The sequence below is a fragment of the Sciurus vulgaris genome (assembly GCF_902686455.1).
Source record: "Sciurus vulgaris genome assembly, chromosome: 11".
Taxonomy (NCBI): Eukaryota; Metazoa; Chordata; class Mammalia; order Rodentia; family Sciuridae; genus Sciurus; species Sciurus vulgaris.
This window is the reverse complement of record NC_136472.1, coordinates 99,836,171-99,853,956: the sequence shown is the minus strand read 5'-3', so window position 1 is coordinate 99,853,956 and position 17,786 is coordinate 99,836,171. Positions and strand designations below refer to the sequence as shown.

The window sequence follows — 17,786 nt, the reverse complement described above, 5'->3', positions numbered from 1 at the left end:
TTAACCGGGTGTGGAGAGGGGAGTGAGCATTGTGGTCTCTTGCCTACAATGGCTGTGCTTATGCAGTAATCTAGTGCTCTTCTAATAGAGATGGAGTTGGTATCATCCAGATCTGTCAGCATTGGTAGGACAGTCTCCTCTTAAAACCATGGCCAAAACTCAGTTGGAAGATTTTAACTTTATACATGTTGGGTCCATGTCAAAAGGTTTGTTTTCTTTTTTCTTTTCCTTTTTAATCAGAGTCTACTATGTATTTAGTACCAAAGTAGTTCACATTCGAAAAAGGTAAATGTCCCAAGTGAGAGGAAAAGAAGGTCTGGGATAGTTTGGTGGTATGTGAGTGCGCACATATTCAATTGGAAGTCGTAGGAAAATAGAATGAGGGGAAAGGAGAGAGGAACATTCAGGCAGAGAAAACATCATGAGTTAAAACAATAATACTAAAACTAAAAATAAATGTTCAAGTGATATAATCTTAGGAGGAGAATGTTTATTTGAATATATTACTCAAATTAATATATAAATGACATGAATGACCTCTGACTGAATAAAACTCTAATTTGTAGTCTGTTATACCCTTGCTTTATTTGATAAGATTTGTTATTAAAATTGAAACTAACGAGTCTCACAAGGCTGGCTCACATCACTAGATGTGAAGATATTTAGCTAAAATATGGCATATTTCCCACACTTTGTAATATCAAGGGTCCTTTTAAGAACTGAACCTGGGCTGCTTTAGCACAACCAATAAGAACATTTGAGCCAAAATGACTAGTAAACTCCTGCCAGGGCTTTCTGCTCATGACTTGGGTCATAAATTCTATATACTTAAAATCTACAGTTCAAGGGGACAAAAGAGTCACAGGGGCTCTGATGTTACAGAGATATGCTGTATGCAGATCACTGTGACCCTCGAAGTGAACCTCCTCAGGGCTCAGATTGGATTCAATTCAAAGTAAAATTTGCTTTTCTGTAAGGTGTGATTATATTGGGGCCTCTACTAGGTCAACTTGAGGGAAAGTAAAATATTCTAATGTTTTGAAAACCACAGGAAAAATATTAAAAATGTTATTGGACAACCAGGTGCAGTGGCGCACATGTGTAATCCCAGCAGCTTGGGAGGCTGAGGCAGGAGGATCTTGAGTTCAGAGTCAGCCTCAGCAACTCAAGCAATCCACGAAGAGCCTATTTCTAAATAAAATACTAAATAGGGCTGAGGGGGTCTGAGGCTGTAGCTCAATAGCAGAGCATTTGCCTAGCACGTGTTAGGCATTGGATTTGATTGTTAGCACTGCATAAAAATAAAGAAGTAACAAAAAGGTACTCTGTCCATATAAAACTGCAAAAAGTTTTTTAAAAAAGGGCTGAGGAGTTGGTTTAGTGGTTAAGTACCCCTGGGTTCAATCCCAGATACAAAAGAAAAAAAAATGTTATTGTACAAACAATGAGATCCAGCTCTTCAAGCATCTTCCACTGATTCTATTCAAGGGGCAACCTTTTTGAAATATTAAAATTTAAAAATCACTTAAATACACTTTTCTCCCCAGGAATTATGTTGTTGATGTGGAGGCAGAAGGCCCATTCAAATCCTCACCCTTATAGGCAAGTCAGCCATCTTTCCTAAGTCTATTTCCTCACTGGCAGCATATACAATAGCACTTGCTTCTAGGGATTAGTTATAATTCTCTAGAGCACCTGCTTTGTGACACTGGTTCCAAAATATTTGCTAGCTAAACCAACTTAGAACTCATAAATACCTTGTATCACTTCCTTGATGAAACCTTCCTTATCTTTCCTTCTGACTTTCTGATGCTTCCCTCCCCTGCCCAGGCAGTGAGGAGCTCTTAGGGTACCACCACCCTCTGTGTCCTGTTGCTGCATTGCTATTCTACCTTTGCAATTTCTCTAAGGGAATATGTGATCCCAGGACTCCTATGGCTCTTAACCCTGATTGAATACTTAAATCACATAAGGAACACTAAAGAGCTACAGATGTGTGCTCACCCCAGGCACAAAGACTCAGAGTCTCTGAGAGTTGGGGCAGGGATATTCATTCTATTTATGAATCCTTTGAGGCATCCAGTATTAAGAGTCACCGTTTTTTAGAAATTGTTTATCCTGTATCTAGCACTTGGCCCAGTTCAGGTACATTTTGGATGTTGAATTAATGTTTGTGGATGGAATTGAAGTTATATATATTAAAAATCCAGCATTGTATGTATACACACGCACAAACACACACACACACACACACACACACAATGTGTGTGTGTGGTACTGGGGATGAAACCCAGGACCTTGTTCATGCTAGGCCAGTGTTCCATCACTGAACTATACCATCAACCCAGTATATTTCTAAAGTTTGCAGAAACCCACCCCATAGGCCAGGGAGTGTAGTTTTATTAAGAATGCCTTTGGTTACTGAAATAACCTTGTAAGAACATTCAAGGTGACATTCTACTTGATGTTTGTGATAGAGTAAATATCATCTCTCCCCCTGTTGGCTTAGGTTCCACTTCTTAATCATTTGTTTAAAATGCCCTGAAGGCAGATTTGTACCATTTAATTTAACCCTGCCAAGTTTCTGCATTTGTATAAATGTGCTGATTTGTTTATCATTCCTGTGATGATGAACCACCTGTGTGTATCACAAAAGCAAAGGAAGCCAGGTTTAATATTTCAGCTGGTCTTTCCTGCTTTTAGAACTTAAAAATCCAAACTTATGGCTTATATCCTAATGTTTGAAGAAGGGAACACTGAATAAAGAGGAAACAGAAAAATAGCTATAGATAATAGGAACTGATAGATGTCAGCTACCCGAACTGCATAGGATATCCAAACCTTCCCTACTGTCAATATCGTGACTTAATGATGTCATGCAGAAACACGCTCGACATTTATTAATCTGTTGAGCATTTTTTCTTTTGATTTGCCCAGGCATATCAGAACTGGCATTTTTTCAGGATACTAAAAAACAGAATTCTAAGACACTCGAATGTGAATATATAAAACAGAGATTTATAAACCATGAAATAAGAACACATTCGGTGAAGAACTTGCACAATGAACCAGAAATAGTTAATATTTCAAAATAAATTTTGTGTTTTGCTTCTGGTTTTTCCTTTGGTAGAAGGGAACATTGATGATAGTGAGTTTTTAGTTCTCTTTGAGAGTTGAAAATGAGAAGCAAGAGGAGAGTAAAAGTTTGGGGAGAAGAAGGAGGAGACAGATAACAGTATTAAGCAAGAAAATTGATGCATAAGGTCTACTTTATAAAATTCACTAGTGACAGATAAGCTTTTACTTGTCTGTAAAAGCTTCTAGACTGAAGATAATATAGCAAGTTAATATATCCAACTTTCAGTTTCCTAGGGGGTAATGGAGGGAAGGGTAACATATGTAATTGCAATCTCTAGATAACTGAGTTGCAAAACCCAATTTTTGCCAATAATTTCAACCTACTGCTTTCAACATCAAAGATGCCCAAAAGTTAAAAAAAAAAAAATCCTTTTTGAAGTTCAAGTTTCATTTACTTTTTCTAATAGATATGCTAATGAGTATAGCAAATTTGCACAAAATTAGGTAAAATTATATGGATGTTCTTTCTAGAAGCTGCATAATTACCACCTAAGCCATGGCATGAGCCCTGTAGTTTTAACTGAAGCTAAACTCTGATTCATTTAAAAGCTATACCTATGAACTTAGGAGCGATATATATTTCATCAAACACATTGCAAAACTTTCAATACTTTTAAATTAAGAAATGACCAGCCCCAAGCTCTACCAGAGTAGACAGCAACTGGAGGTGATTTATGGAGATTAACAATATGAAACCTATTCCTTTGCTTATTCCAGAACTTGCATCTTTGCCATTGAAAATCCAACACACAATGGCAAGAGGTAGGGGAAGCTAGTTTAAAATGTAGTGATCAAAATATGAGCAGAATTGTTAATAGTAAAAATATATTCTTCCTCAAATAATTATACTTTTTCAATATACATGTCAAAGTCAATGCACCCCTTTTAAAAAAAGGTCAGTATTTTAATATCAAGTACAGTAGATATCTAGATATTCAATTTATAACAAAGAATGAAGTTTGAAATGTTTGAATTTTACACTCTAAATGGTTAGATGTTTCCAGTTACTAATCCATTTCTGAGGGTCTAATACCAATTCAGTCATTATGCATATGACAGTTTGGTTTAAGATCTAAAACACTCAACTCTTATTTGCAAATTATTTATAGGTAAATAACAACAACTGACATAAGAAGCTGAGCAATAAATGACATAAATATGTTGCATTTCAAGATGTTTAAATTGCTTCTGAATTCTTTCATGTCAGGATACTTAAAAAGAAAGACAGAAAAATATGTACTGTTGTTTCTTTGTCTTGCCCCAGTGCATGATAACCACATGAATACAAGTTTTGCTTTTTTGAAAATTATTTAGAATATATAAAATAATTTCAGAATATATTTAGGCATATATATATTTTAGAAATTGAGTGTTTTAATTTTCTCTATTTATTTGATACATGGGTGAGAATTTTCAAAAAGCTCTTAACTGACACCAGTTATGAACTGGCTAAGGCAGTCTTGAGATGTCAGCTCTCTGTAGCTGTCTCTCTTTAAATTAAAAAAGCAGAGGTACTAGGAAACAGAGGTACTACCAAATCACAATGGATTTAGATTTCTAATTTTTATTGTTGAAAGAGGGTTAGCTTCATGGGGTTTCCTGAACCATGTGTTATGCATTCAGGTTTTAGGAATATTAAAGTTGTTTACATAAAGTTAACATAAATAGAGCAAAAGAAAGATGAATGCTGTGGTACAAAGACCATGGACTTGAAAGTCAAGAAAACTTGTGATAAAATTCTAACTCCAATCCTAAAATAGTATCTTTGTAGAAGTTACAGATTAGAAGTATTAGTAGAAGTTACAGACTCCTGATCCTTTGTTTTCTCCATTTTTAAAAATGACTATAATCATAACCGCTTTACACAATTGTGTTAGGAGTAGATAATAGCAGAATATTGAACACTTAGTGGGACCTTAATAAATGACAGCTACTATTATTACTTACTTTGCTTACAAAGCTCTGTGAGAGAACCAGGATATTTCTCTGAACTCCTCTGCTCTCTTCCCTGTAAGGCTCTAAGATAATCATCAGTAATCTGGAGAGCCTCATACATCGTATCCAAATATTGTCATTTTTAAGTATCTGCATAATCAGTACACTCATTTAAAGTTTACAGAATAATTGCCAAGTACTAAACTTTTCTGGGATATTATTTACCCAGAAACTTTCTGATATCATTTTTCCCCCTTAGACTTTAGCCACTATTTATGACCCATATGATTTTTAAGTATCTTGATTCCCCACTCACTCAGTGTTCAGAAAACATTAATAAAACCATCTTGTTTTTATGGTGTTGCATGTATCTAGGAGGGCACACTTAAAATGTTTGAAGAAAATCTCACCAAAGACGCAAGGACACTTCCCTCCTCCTGTCTTCATTGCCTCCTCTCTTTTCTCCCCTAGATGAGGTTGTCCATCTTTGTGGCTATCTTAACCCGCTATTTCTTCAGAGTTCTCCTTTCCATACAGACATATCTATGTCAACATGTAGATTGATGGGAAAAATTCATTTGGCAGTGGGAAGCCATAGGTCACTTTAAGTATCTAGGAGAACAGCAGTTCTTATTAAAATTGAATGTGTGTGCCTCATGTTTTTTTGTGCCCAGTTTTTCTGTGAAGCATTGAGAAACCAGTATAAAACCCTTTTGCTCTGTGACCCACTGGAGTGAAGGACATTGCCCTGGTCCTAAAGAGCTCACACATGCAAGAACTGCTGGGGCTGAGAGATCTGACTCAAGTGTCTTTACATGCAAAGAACAGTGTTAAGTCCCATGAAATTTACATGAACACACATGATCATCACCTTGGGATATAAATCAAGGTGGCCATGACCTTCCTTCCCTTAATCATCACCAACTACAAAATGGTGATTCTCTTCTTAAGCTGATTTTACCTGTTTTACTCACTGAAACAACAACATGGGGCATGGCTCCAGAGAGCTAGGATTTGGACCTATGCTTCCCACATTCTAAATTTATTCAGTCTTAATAGTTTCTTGACAGTACTATTATTCTCATTTTATGTGGTCAAAGAAATAAATTCAGAAAGGTTCTGTAGCATCTTGAGAATAGAGAGCCATGGCATGAACCTGGCTCCATTGGCTGCAAAGCCCAGACTGTAGGGAACTCTGGGGTATCTAAAGCCCAGATGCTCTTCAAGGAGAGAAAGAGAGATCCGCTCACTTCCTTGACTCTTGATCATCTCCTAACTTGTTTTCCCATTTTTTATCTCATAGACATATTGCATACATCCCCCCAGGTCATGAGTTCCTAGGGTTCCCTGAATCTCCTTAAGATTGTGTCAACTGCCTTCATGCTTAATTCAGTGTCTTCAGATATTCATTTAGTCATCCACTCGTTTTCATTACATATTTGTTGAATGTCTACTATATGGCCATTGATTTTAGATGAGTTACTTAACTCCTCTGCATCTCAGTTTTTATACCTATAAAATGGGAATAGTAATGTTGAAGATTATTTATGAAATATTTATGAAATTTATTGTATTTTATGATTTTAAGTTTAAAATATCCTGACATTCCTTCATCAAAAAGTGTAAACTAACTGTTATTTCCAGACTTATTTGCTCTGTGAAAACAATTTTCACAATTATGTCTAATTTATAGATAAGGGAATCCGAAAATTGCAGTGAGATTGTAAAATCCATAAAGATGAACAGACTCCTCCTAGAGAATTTATGAACCTTGAAGAAGGTGGTAAAGTCCGCTTGAGAACCTTACAGTTCCAAGAGAAGGGGTGCACAAACTTTTTTCTTAACTTTCCAAAGGTTTAATTTTCTCAGCTGTAGGAGTAGTGATGGTATGTAGTTCATAGCATTTCTGTGGATTTCACTCATTCATATGTGAAGAACTTTTCAGGGTTCCTGTACTAATTATCTAATGGCCAGGATCAAAAGCACCAGGCTGACTCACCCTCCTCCCACTCCTAAACCCTAATCTATTAGAAACCCAACAAGGGTGTGCATTCACGTCTCCACCCAGTGCCTGCAGCCTAGAATTCTTACCATAGTCTAAAGAACCCCAGTGATTGAGAAGCATCTTGAGGCCATGACTGCAGAAGGAAGGGTGCTCCCCAGTGCTCTGTGCAGTGTGCATCCTACAAGAGCATGTCCAGAGGAAGCCTCTGGGCACAATGGAACCTTCTTAGGCTTTCCAGAAGATTGCTGATATAAAGCCCCCAAAAATCTTATTCTGAAGATCCATGAAAAATCAAGACTCAAATTCAAAAGGACAACATAAGGGGTATTATAACATTCTTTACACCTGGGTGAAATAAGGAAAATTAGGTGAAATTAATGGGACTTTGAATTAAATTCGGAATATCTTCACTGCTCTGTAATGTTCAACCACACAGATTGAAGCAGGAATGGAAAGAACAATCCTTCTTCCTGGATTTGTACCGCATGTCTTGCCTCCCTCCAGGAAGGCTCACACCAGAGTCCTCCTTCAGACAGGAGCACCAGAAGCCTTAATTGCTGCTCAGCCTCCCCTGGCTCCCTGCTGTGCGGAGCTGCCTAATCAGTCTTCTTTGACTGGAAACTCAATATCCCCTGCAGAATGCCTGCAATCATGCTTTGAAGTTCTTTGCATCCAGTCAGAAGCACCTTTTAGTTCTAGTTCTAAATTGAGTTCCTAGGTGGTTTCAATCCCCTAAGAAGTAGGGCATCTGAATTCTGTAGCAGTCACATGTGGCCACAGTCCTTAGTCACATCAGTGAATTGATGCATAAAACTGACAGCACTGTAAATTTCTTCATGCGGGTAAGAAACACAAGTAATCAGACCTGGGCAACACGTTCTACTGTGTGAGAAATTTGATTTTTTAGGGGAATAAAGCACATGTGCTTTATTCTGATTGGTGAGGGCACCTTGGGGTTTAGCTAGGAAAGGCATGCTGTAATTTGGGTTGGATCTCTTGGAGATAAGGATGTAATTACTCACTGGCCCCATCTCCAGTTCAACATCCTACAGTAAAACCAGATGCTGCTTAGTGATGCTGGTCTTCTTCCTTCAAGCAATGGGTTACCTATGACCCCACTTTCTGTGCTTGGTGTGGAAGAGCATATGGAGAAAAAAGAATTTAATTCCAATTTTATCATTTATTATTCACTTGGCTAAATAGCACCCACCTCAAAAGGGTGGGGATCACATTAAATGTAGATTAATGTGTAAGGCGCCCAGCAGGGAGCTGAACTAAATATAAAAAACTCAGTTCTGGTTCTTCCCTCCTGTCCTTCTCTGCCTTCACATGCATCATGATCCCTTCCTGCTAATTGCACCTCTTTACTCCTCCATGTTAAACAAATACATTTTCATTATCACAGCCAGCAGATTTGGCCCTCTGCACCAGCCCTGTCCACAAGCCCAGTAATGCACAGGCCAGCAACAGTATTTATCTCAAGGTGACACTTGTAATGGATGATTGCTGCACTTCTTAATCCATTTATGTAATCCTTCCTGCTTTGCTTGCAGTTATTTCCAGGGCTTTAGCAGCAATAAAATGGTTCCTTTCCCAAGACAGAGTTCATTCAATTTAAATCTGGATTGATTATAGCTAAACTTATGACATGTCTTTACAAAGAAAGAAAAAAAAAACAGCAATAAATTATGCACAGTGATTATTTAGCATTTATTCAGTCCCCGCAGTGTCCTGGGCTCAGCATATAACAGTTGAAGATAAATCCATGCCCTTGAGAATCGAAGCACAGTTGCACATCAGAGAAAGCACTTGGGGCAGGACATCAATCCAGCTGCCATTTAATTTCCTATTCAAGGGGTCATCTGGCCATATGGTTGGTCTCTTTCTTATTCTCAGTGAAATTTGCTGACTATCTGGGGCTCATGGACTCAGCCCACCCTGTTCCTTCTTTTCCTTCAATTTCTCAGATGCAGTCTACAGACAACATCCTGGGCTTTTGACCTCTGGCCCCAAAGACCCCTCCTTGCTGCTCCTCAAGTTCTTTAGGTTAAGACTAAGGTACTTGCTGGGGCTAGATCCAGGGTAAACATGATGACGCCTGCCTAGCATTTATGGTCTCCCTCCTGTGGTGATCTGGCCCTGCACAGGGAAGTGATGGCAGAACCTGAGCAGACCAAAGGGCTTCCTTCCACCTGCATCCGTGGGAGAAGACAGAGGATTTGGATGGCAAACCATGAACAGTTGGACGGACTTTGAGCGCACCACTTAAAATACAATTTATGTGACACAACAACACATTCAATGCAAGCAAATATTTATAACTTAGATTTGAAAGTTTAGAATGACATTCTTAATTCATCATAGTCCCATCAACCACAGTCTGATAATCATTTGCATAAAGTAATGACCAAATGAGAGAAAGGAGGAAAAATATTTTTTAAAAAATTTCAGCCACTGATTTTGGATGAGGGTGGAGGGAATCAAATGAATCAAGATGAATGATAAAAGCTGATATTAAATGAATGCCAGGCACACTTCATTCAGTCCTTCAAATATTTACCTATTATTGATGAGGAAGTAGAGGTCTGAGTCCATAAATAACTTTCCCACTAAAAGGAGGCATAGCTGTGATAAAGTTGTCGCTCTACTGCAGAGCTCAGGCACTTCCCACCATGCAGTACTGCGGTCTAGGACCCGGTGCACAGACATGCACCATGCCCACACCAGAAGACCATTTCCTTAAACATTGTGGTTGACTTTGGAGTTAAAATAAAACTAAACCCTTTTCTCTCCTCATGCTTACTGGCAGAAACTTCATTGCCAGGTACCTATGTTAGAATGATTGTTACTCTAATGTGTCATTGATATAATTAAAATTATATTTAAGTAATTATATTTAAGTAATGACTTAGAGTCAGGATTTATTTAGGAGTAAGAAGTGATTTGTGTTTCTTTAAGACAAAGGCAATTATTTTAAATTGCCGAGTATTTTGTTTTCTTTCCTCAGCACATTTTTTTTTTTTGCATACAAAAAGGTACCAAGAAATTTGAGCCTAGATACAGACTGTTGCAGGTTTTTGTATTGTTTTTGTAGTTATTTTTGAAGGGCAGATAGGATCAAAAGACAAATTAGGTTTTCCACCTGAAGAGCCCTGCGATTGAGACTCCAAGGACAGATTTAATCCTTCCGTTAGGGTTGTGCTTGCACCATCTTCCCACTCTATTCCCTAAATACATGCTGATCATTTGTGCTTGTGTGTGTGCGTTTGCCCACAGTTGACCTGGACAGGCTCAACGATGATGTCAAGCGTTACAGTTGCACTCCCAGGAATTACTCCGTCAATTTAAGACAGGAGCTGCAGCTGACCAACGCGGTCTTCTTTCCACGTTGCCTCCTCGTGCAGCGCTGTGGAGGAAATTGTGGCTGTGGAACTGCCAACTCCAAGTCCTGCAAGTGCAACTCAGGGAAAACTGTGAAAAAGTACCATGAGGTATGTCACCCACCAGTTTCTTTTTCTGATGCTACATTGAGTTCTTTTTTAACGACACCAATTCTGCAATCTTGAAGCAAATGGAAGACAGTACTGCTGAATGTGGTTGTCAGGTACTTCATTACACAAGGGTGCTCAGCCAAGGGGATGATTAGGAGCTGAAATTCTTCCCCAGCTATGTCTGTCAAGCCACCCACCCTAGTGAAAGGCTAATCAGTTCTGAAAAAGGGACTTCTTTTGCTAATTCTCAGAATGAACCATGTGGTAAACAGCAGCCTAAATGTATAATCAAATGTATGATACAATAATTTCAGAGCTTACCTGGCCTTCTTTTGGAAAGATAATGTGATTCATGTACAGGACAAACTGAAAATTTAGGTTGCTGTAAGAAAATGGTAAGAACCAAACTTTAATTAAATCATTTTTTAAAATGAAGCATAGCAACAATAGCAAAATATAAATCATCAGACTTTTTCATTCTTTAAATATGAAACCATTTTTTTCTGAAAATGCTTATTTTTCCTAAATACTAGTTAGGGCTACCTGGAAATTAGCTCTTGGGTTATGAAAAATAGATAAGAGTAAATAGAAAAATTGAGGATCAGAAATTGAAGGAGAGTAGTAACCTTTAACAATAATGTTAGCAAACCTGTATGAACATTTACAAGGTGCACTTTATAGCTTATCTGCCGTGTTGTAAAGGGGATGCTATTTTTGTTCTCCTTATGAGCAGGTAAGCCAAGGTCTGTGAGGATCAGTAAGTTGATCAATGTAAAATAGCAAATCACAGAGCCGGGACATGAACCTCCATCAACTGGTTCTAGAATCTGTGTTATTTTTCTTTTTTAATCAGTTCTTCTTAATTATACATGACAGTAGATTGTATTTTGATTAAATTATACAAGCATGGAGTATATCTTATTTTAATTAGGACCCCATTCTTGTGGGTAAGCACAACGGTGGGATTCACTTAGGTATTTTCATATGTATACATAGGGAAATTATGTTAGATTTATTCCAGTGCCTTTCCTGTTCCTATCCCCTGTTCCTTCCTTTCCTTCCCCTTTGTCTAATCTACTGAACTTCTCTTCTTCTCCCCTCCCCCATTTATTGTGGTTTAGCTTCTACATATCAGTTAAAACATTCAATCTTTGATTTTTGGGGATTGACTTATTTCACTTAGCATGTTAATCTTCAGTTCTATCCATTTACTGGCAAATGTCATAAAGTCATTCTTCTTTCTGACTCAGTAATATTCTATTGTGTGTGTGTGTATATATATATATATATATATATATATATATATATATATACCATGATTTCTTTATCCATTCATCTGTTGATGGGCATCTAGGTTGGTTCCTTTGCTTAGCTCTTGTGAACTGTGCTGTTATAAACATTGGTGTAGCTGTGTCACTGTAGTATGCTGTTTTAAAATCTTTTGGATATATTCCAAGGAGTGGGATAACTGGGTCAAATGGTGGTTCCATTCCTAGATTTTGAGGAATCCTCATACTGCTTTCCAGAGGGGTTGCAACAATTTGCAGTCCCTCCAGCAATGTATGAGTGTTCCATTTTTCCCACATCCTCTCCAACATTTTTTGTTACTTGTATTCTTGGTAATTGCCATTCTGAATAGCATGTCTGTGTTCTTATTACTAGTAATGTGCTTTTCCTATTTAAACATATGGCACCTTGTTAAATGTACAGAAAGCATGGAATGAAGAGGTGTGAGAGCTGCACCTGACATTGACAGTTGCTCTAATTGCTTCTTGATGGTCAGCCACTCAAGTTTAGAGACTTGGTTTTCACATAGGTTTAATGGAGCTGAGAAATCATACCAGATAACAGAAATAAAACAATACCTATGAAATGCATTTTGCAATGTATAAAACATAATGTAGAAATATATTTAAAAATACAAGTTAAAATATGAAGAAAACATTATTGTTAGGAGATATCATTTGAGTTACTTTCCAGCAATATCCAACAAAACACAGCAGCACATAGATGGTTCTCTTTAAACAGAATCTCCAGTTTTGTAAAAATGACTTTTGGGGGATGAACTTTCTTTTCTTGCTGTGCTGGGGATTGAACCCAAGGCATTGCACATGCTAGGCAAACCCTCTACCACTGAGCTGTACCTCTAGCCCCAATTTCTTTGTTTTTAATCCTGCAAATAAATCAATATTAATAAGTTAAGAAGTAATTTCTGGGTTGGATGAAAATGACATGTCATAACTGATGTTTACAGCCTGGGAAATGTGGAATGTCATGTCACAGTATCCAGGCCCACCTTAGACAGTGAAAACATTATTGCAGACCTACATAGAACATATTTTCTTTAAAAGAATTGCTTACTCCACCCACTGATTTCAAAGGGGAAAAAATGTTCTCATACCTAGAGAATGCCATCGTCTATATTCATTGTGTTTTATTTTTGTATGAACTGATGAACTCTAGATTGGCTGTTGCCCTTCACATCTAAGAACCTGAATTTTGTAATGTTTAGTCATCCCCCGAGGATAAATGCAGAATGTCACAATCAGGTTAGAGTTGAAATAATCTGGGAAGTGACAAGATCTCTACCTAGTAATAACCGTGAGGAAAAGCATTCAAGTTTAGGGCTTTGATGTATTTGTGGAGTGTTTTATTTTTATCTTTACTCTTTGCTCAGATAAAAGTTTCAGCTCAGTTTTTTAAAGTCCTCATTGTGGAAATGGTGGAGGTAATCATACACTAAAAGGACTCTTAACCACTCCCACACCCCCATCTCCCAGAAAGTTACCTCTGAAGAAATCTGAAGGGCCCAGCTACCCTTCTCCTCTTAGCTCTTTTCTCTACTGCATACAATAATGGTCACTTACAAGTTTCTGATCACAGTTAATATCTGGGGTGGGGGGACCTCTGTTCTTTTCATCAAGAATGAGTCTACAATGTTAGCATCCTTTTGAAAGTGCACTCTAAAGCATCTCTTTAAAACACATCCTAATATTTTCACTTCCAGGACTCTGCAGAGCTCTGTACAAATTCACTCTGCCAAGTGCTGGACAGAAGACAAAAGAGCATCAATCACTCAGTCAGCAACTGCATACCTGGAACAAACACTGTCATATTTCCCCTCAACTCCTAAAATACCCTTGGAATGTGTCACAGTTATCACTGTCAAGTGCCCTGCGGAAAGCAGCAGAAGGCTTACTCCATTTCCATAAATGGGGGTTGCTTAAGCTTAGTCTCATTAAGGGAAAATTCTAGTCCTTTTCTCTATTACTTCTCTTCTTTATTCTTGCCTCTGAGAAATGAAAAAGTAGTTTCCCCAGCTCATAGTTGCAACTGATGAGATGTGAAATGAGTTTCTATGAGAGATGACACCCTTAAGGGAATAATGAGAACTTGTCACAGAGCAAGCCTATGTGATTCTCCACAAATACTTCGATGCTCAACATTAAGGAATTTAAATATGCAAAATTAGATCGCTTCTAATGGATCTGATATCGTGGCACAGGTCACACTTCTTTTCTTGTGGGGGTTTGAACAGTGTGCACTGCAATACAACATGATTTCCTGCTCTCAAAAGTTTGTGGGTTCTCTGTGGAGTATTTTTCCTCCTTTCTAACAGTCATTCTATGCCTCCTGGAATGTCTAAGTGTAAGGATGGAAAAACATCTTTCCATCTCGTTTTGGGCTTGTGACTGAGAACAGTATAACAAAAACCAGGTCGACAAGAGAAAAACATGTAAATTTACTTAATACAAGTGTTAAATGATGCAGGAAACTTCATAAGGTAATGAAGACCTCAAAACAGTTCAACCTGAATGGCTTTTCTGTAGTGGGTGTGTTGAAGAGTGGACAGTCATGGAAAAATATGGCAGGGAATGAATACAGTCTCATGGGAATAAACGGGGGACTTTGCTCAGAGCCCCCTGCTTTTCTTTGTCTTCAAAGACAACTCTTCTTTTCTGTGGGGATAGGGAGAGCTCCTCTATTCCAGGGCCTTCTATCCTGCTTCAGGGCAAAGTCAGAGCATGCTTCCTCGGAAGAGAAAGACAAGGGGAAGGTGACAGCTGCCTTTGAAACAGCTTCTGCTGATTTGAAAGGTACTTTTGGTAGTGATTTTTATGAAAGGGAGAGTTCAATAAAACATATTGCGTAGACATAAGAGGATACTATCATTTCAGTTCTCTTCTTCCCCAGATAATGCATATGGAATAGGAAAAGGATATCTCCTAGAAATATGGTGACCTTTTAAATTAATACCTATGGTTTTTCATTATTTGGTTACCCAGACTACAGTAGCTCTTCAGTCAGGTTATAAAGCAGGGAGAGAGAAAGATAGGAATTCTTCCTTTCTTGCTTTTATCACAATGCTGACTGCCTGCATGGTCTAGTGGAATTTTCTACACTGATGAGATTCTGTATCTGCACTGTCCCACACAGTCGTCACTGCAACATGGGGCCATTGAGCTCTTGAAATGTGCATAACACCATGAGAAACTGAATTTTTAAAGTGTATTTACTTTAATTGAAATGTAAATAGCTACCTGTGATCAGTGGCCACTGTGTTGGACAGCAACAAGGCTAGAAGTTCTCTTTTTCTTATTCATTTATAGCATCTAGAATCATTCTTTTTCTGGAAGAAAATGGGAACAAAAATTAGAGGACTCTTTTTATTTTACTGTAGAATTTTTCACTAAAATTTGCATTCTACTATTGTTTAAGACCTAGGAGAAACAGATCATTAGAGTAATATAGTGTAGATCATGGAAGGACTTTGTCAAGTCCTAAGACATGAATCTCAATAGGAAAGACAAATGACAAGTAGCTTATCAGTGTTATGCTGAGAAGTTGATTCTGAGATGCAGATTTGAAATAAAAAAATAGTACTTATAGTTTTTATATGTTGAATCATCTATTATTGAAACAAACTTACCTAATATTGCAAAATGGGACTAAAGAGACAAATGTTTTTGTTCCAGAAATTTCTACTCTCTGGCAAAAGTTTTTGGGTCATGATTATAACTAACCATAACAAAAGTCAAGAACAGCTTTTCAACTATTTTTCTGGAAACAGCATTTGAGGGCTTGTATGGAATCTGCCTGCTCTTTTCCCTTTCTCTGCCTTTGAATGAGACCACAAGTCAGGCCTTTCCTGTGTCTTCCTGCTGAGAAAGAGGGCAACAGAGTGGGGAAATAGCAAGACTAGACCATTCTGGTTCAGGCTCTTCCACGTGGGGAGGCAGCTGAGCTCCAGCCACCCAAACCCTTCAGGCTGCTGCTTTTCTCACTGAATCTCCACAAAAACCTACAATTTGGAGTTTCCAGGAAGAACTTAAATTACATGATATCCATTAGCTATTACACTCTATCCTCCCCTCAAATTCTTATCTTACTGAGATTGTATGAGGAATATATACAGCTCGGTGGTAGAAGTGCTGGGTAAATACAAAAGAATAAAGGTATGATGTGGAACAGTTAATGTTTATAGGCTGCTTATAAAAAGTTAATTTTCCCATCTTTTCAATGGTAATGACAACACCTGTCCTGGCCACATGGGGATACTGGATGCATGAGAACTGATACTGTAAAGCTCAAGACAAGTATGGGTGAAATTATGTGAGAACCTGGTCTGATATTTCAGTTCTGACTACCTTTCAGCCCTGATGACTCACTTGCCAAGGGAAAAGACTCCCCGTTTAAATACTATGGAGTGTGCACAACCTTTCCCAAATGACTCAGCTTCCATCGGGTCTTCTTACCAATACTTAGCAAGCCTGTCATAGGCAAGATACTTCCCAGGTAGACAAGGCCCTTCTATGCCATGAATGATCCCCCCTGATAATGCCATGCTCTGGAATTAGGTGCCCAGGCTTCCACCATGTTTTCTGCAGTGAATAGGCTAAATATATACGCATTAGTTCCCTAAAGTGTGTCAAAATCATTTAATTATTTTTTTTTTTCTGTAAAGGTAGGACTACAGCCAAACTATGTTTTTATAGGAAACTTCTGTGAGAAGCAAATATCCACAGTATCAAGACTGCATTTTCAAAAGTCATGAGCATTTTATAAATACTCACTATAACCTGCCTTTTGTCACCTTCAAACTTCTCAGTGTAACGTTGCTGAACTGTTTGTCATTCATGTCTTTCTTACGGTGTCTTATGACTTGAAATCAGTCTTTCTGTGATAATGTTCAGCCTCTGCTACAACTGTTGCCTGCAGGTTGAGTGATTTCTCAGGCAGAAAATGTCATCCCTTCTCCAAGTACTTGGGCTTATAGTCACTTAGGTTTTGGAATAATTCACTATCATCCCTTAAAAATCTTGACTCTATGCACATGTAGTCTTTACACGTGAAAGATGTCAAAATAGAGGCAAAATTGAAAATATATTTTTTCTCTTAAGAAACTGTGTGTGTGTGTGTGTGTGTGTGTGTGTGTGTGTGTATAAGAGCACACACGTGTTGACTACTACCTGCTTTAGAAGTTCAGTAAAATCTTAAATAAACTCTTCCTGACTCAGGTTTATACAATGCATTTGCCCTGAAATATGTACTTGTGTTCCTGTGTCAGCCATTAATTTGGGAACTGTTACAAGGCCTTAACAACCTTTTTTTATATTCCCAATAAACAAGAACCCGACTCAGCAGATAGCTTTTCTGCCCCGTATTGTTTTATTAGTATAATGACTTTATGGCAATGATTCATTCAGTGGTTTATTGGCAACAAGACAAGTAACTGTAGTTAAGTATTTTTCATGATGTGGTAATTTGCAAAACTGAGCATCTTTGATTTTGTATAGTGATATAAAAGCCACTGACTGGCTCAGTCACTCTCCATTTAGTACATGTCAACTTTGTCTGGCTTATATGGTTTTCCAAGGAGTAGAGAGGAGTCAAGATTTTCACCCATAGATGCTAAGAAATGCCTGGTTTCCCCTCAGTGGATTTTTATTTCCATGTGTGCTTGCAGCTGTGACTCATAGCTTGAAAAATGGGAAGGCACTTTGTGATGGTACCTATTAGCAAGTTTCCTTCAGCTACTATAATTAATTCATTGCTTCCTTCTCTTAAAGGTGACCAGATAACCTGTAGCCCACCAGTTTGCTTTCTCAATAAAAGCTTTTCATTTTTCTTTTAACTTTCCATGCTCCCTCAAATCAGCTTTGCTTTCTTCCTTCTTTCGATACTGTGTACCTGAACCTAAGACTATTACATGGTCT

The 17,786-nt window shown here is 37.9% G+C and overlaps 1 protein-coding gene across 2 annotated transcripts in view; it reads left to right on the top strand.

Moving 5' to 3' along the window:
• Window positions 1-17,786, top strand: part of PDGFD (platelet derived growth factor D) — a 231,221-nt gene that overhangs the window by 201,559 nt on the left and 11,876 nt on the right. For both annotated transcript variants that reach the window (XM_079102003.1, XM_079102002.1), the window contains exon 6: window positions 10,355-10,569. In XM_079102003.1, the coding sequence (XP_078958129.1) occupies window positions 10,355-10,569 (215 nt within the window). The remainder of the gene's footprint in view (window positions 1-10,354; window positions 10,570-17,786) is intronic.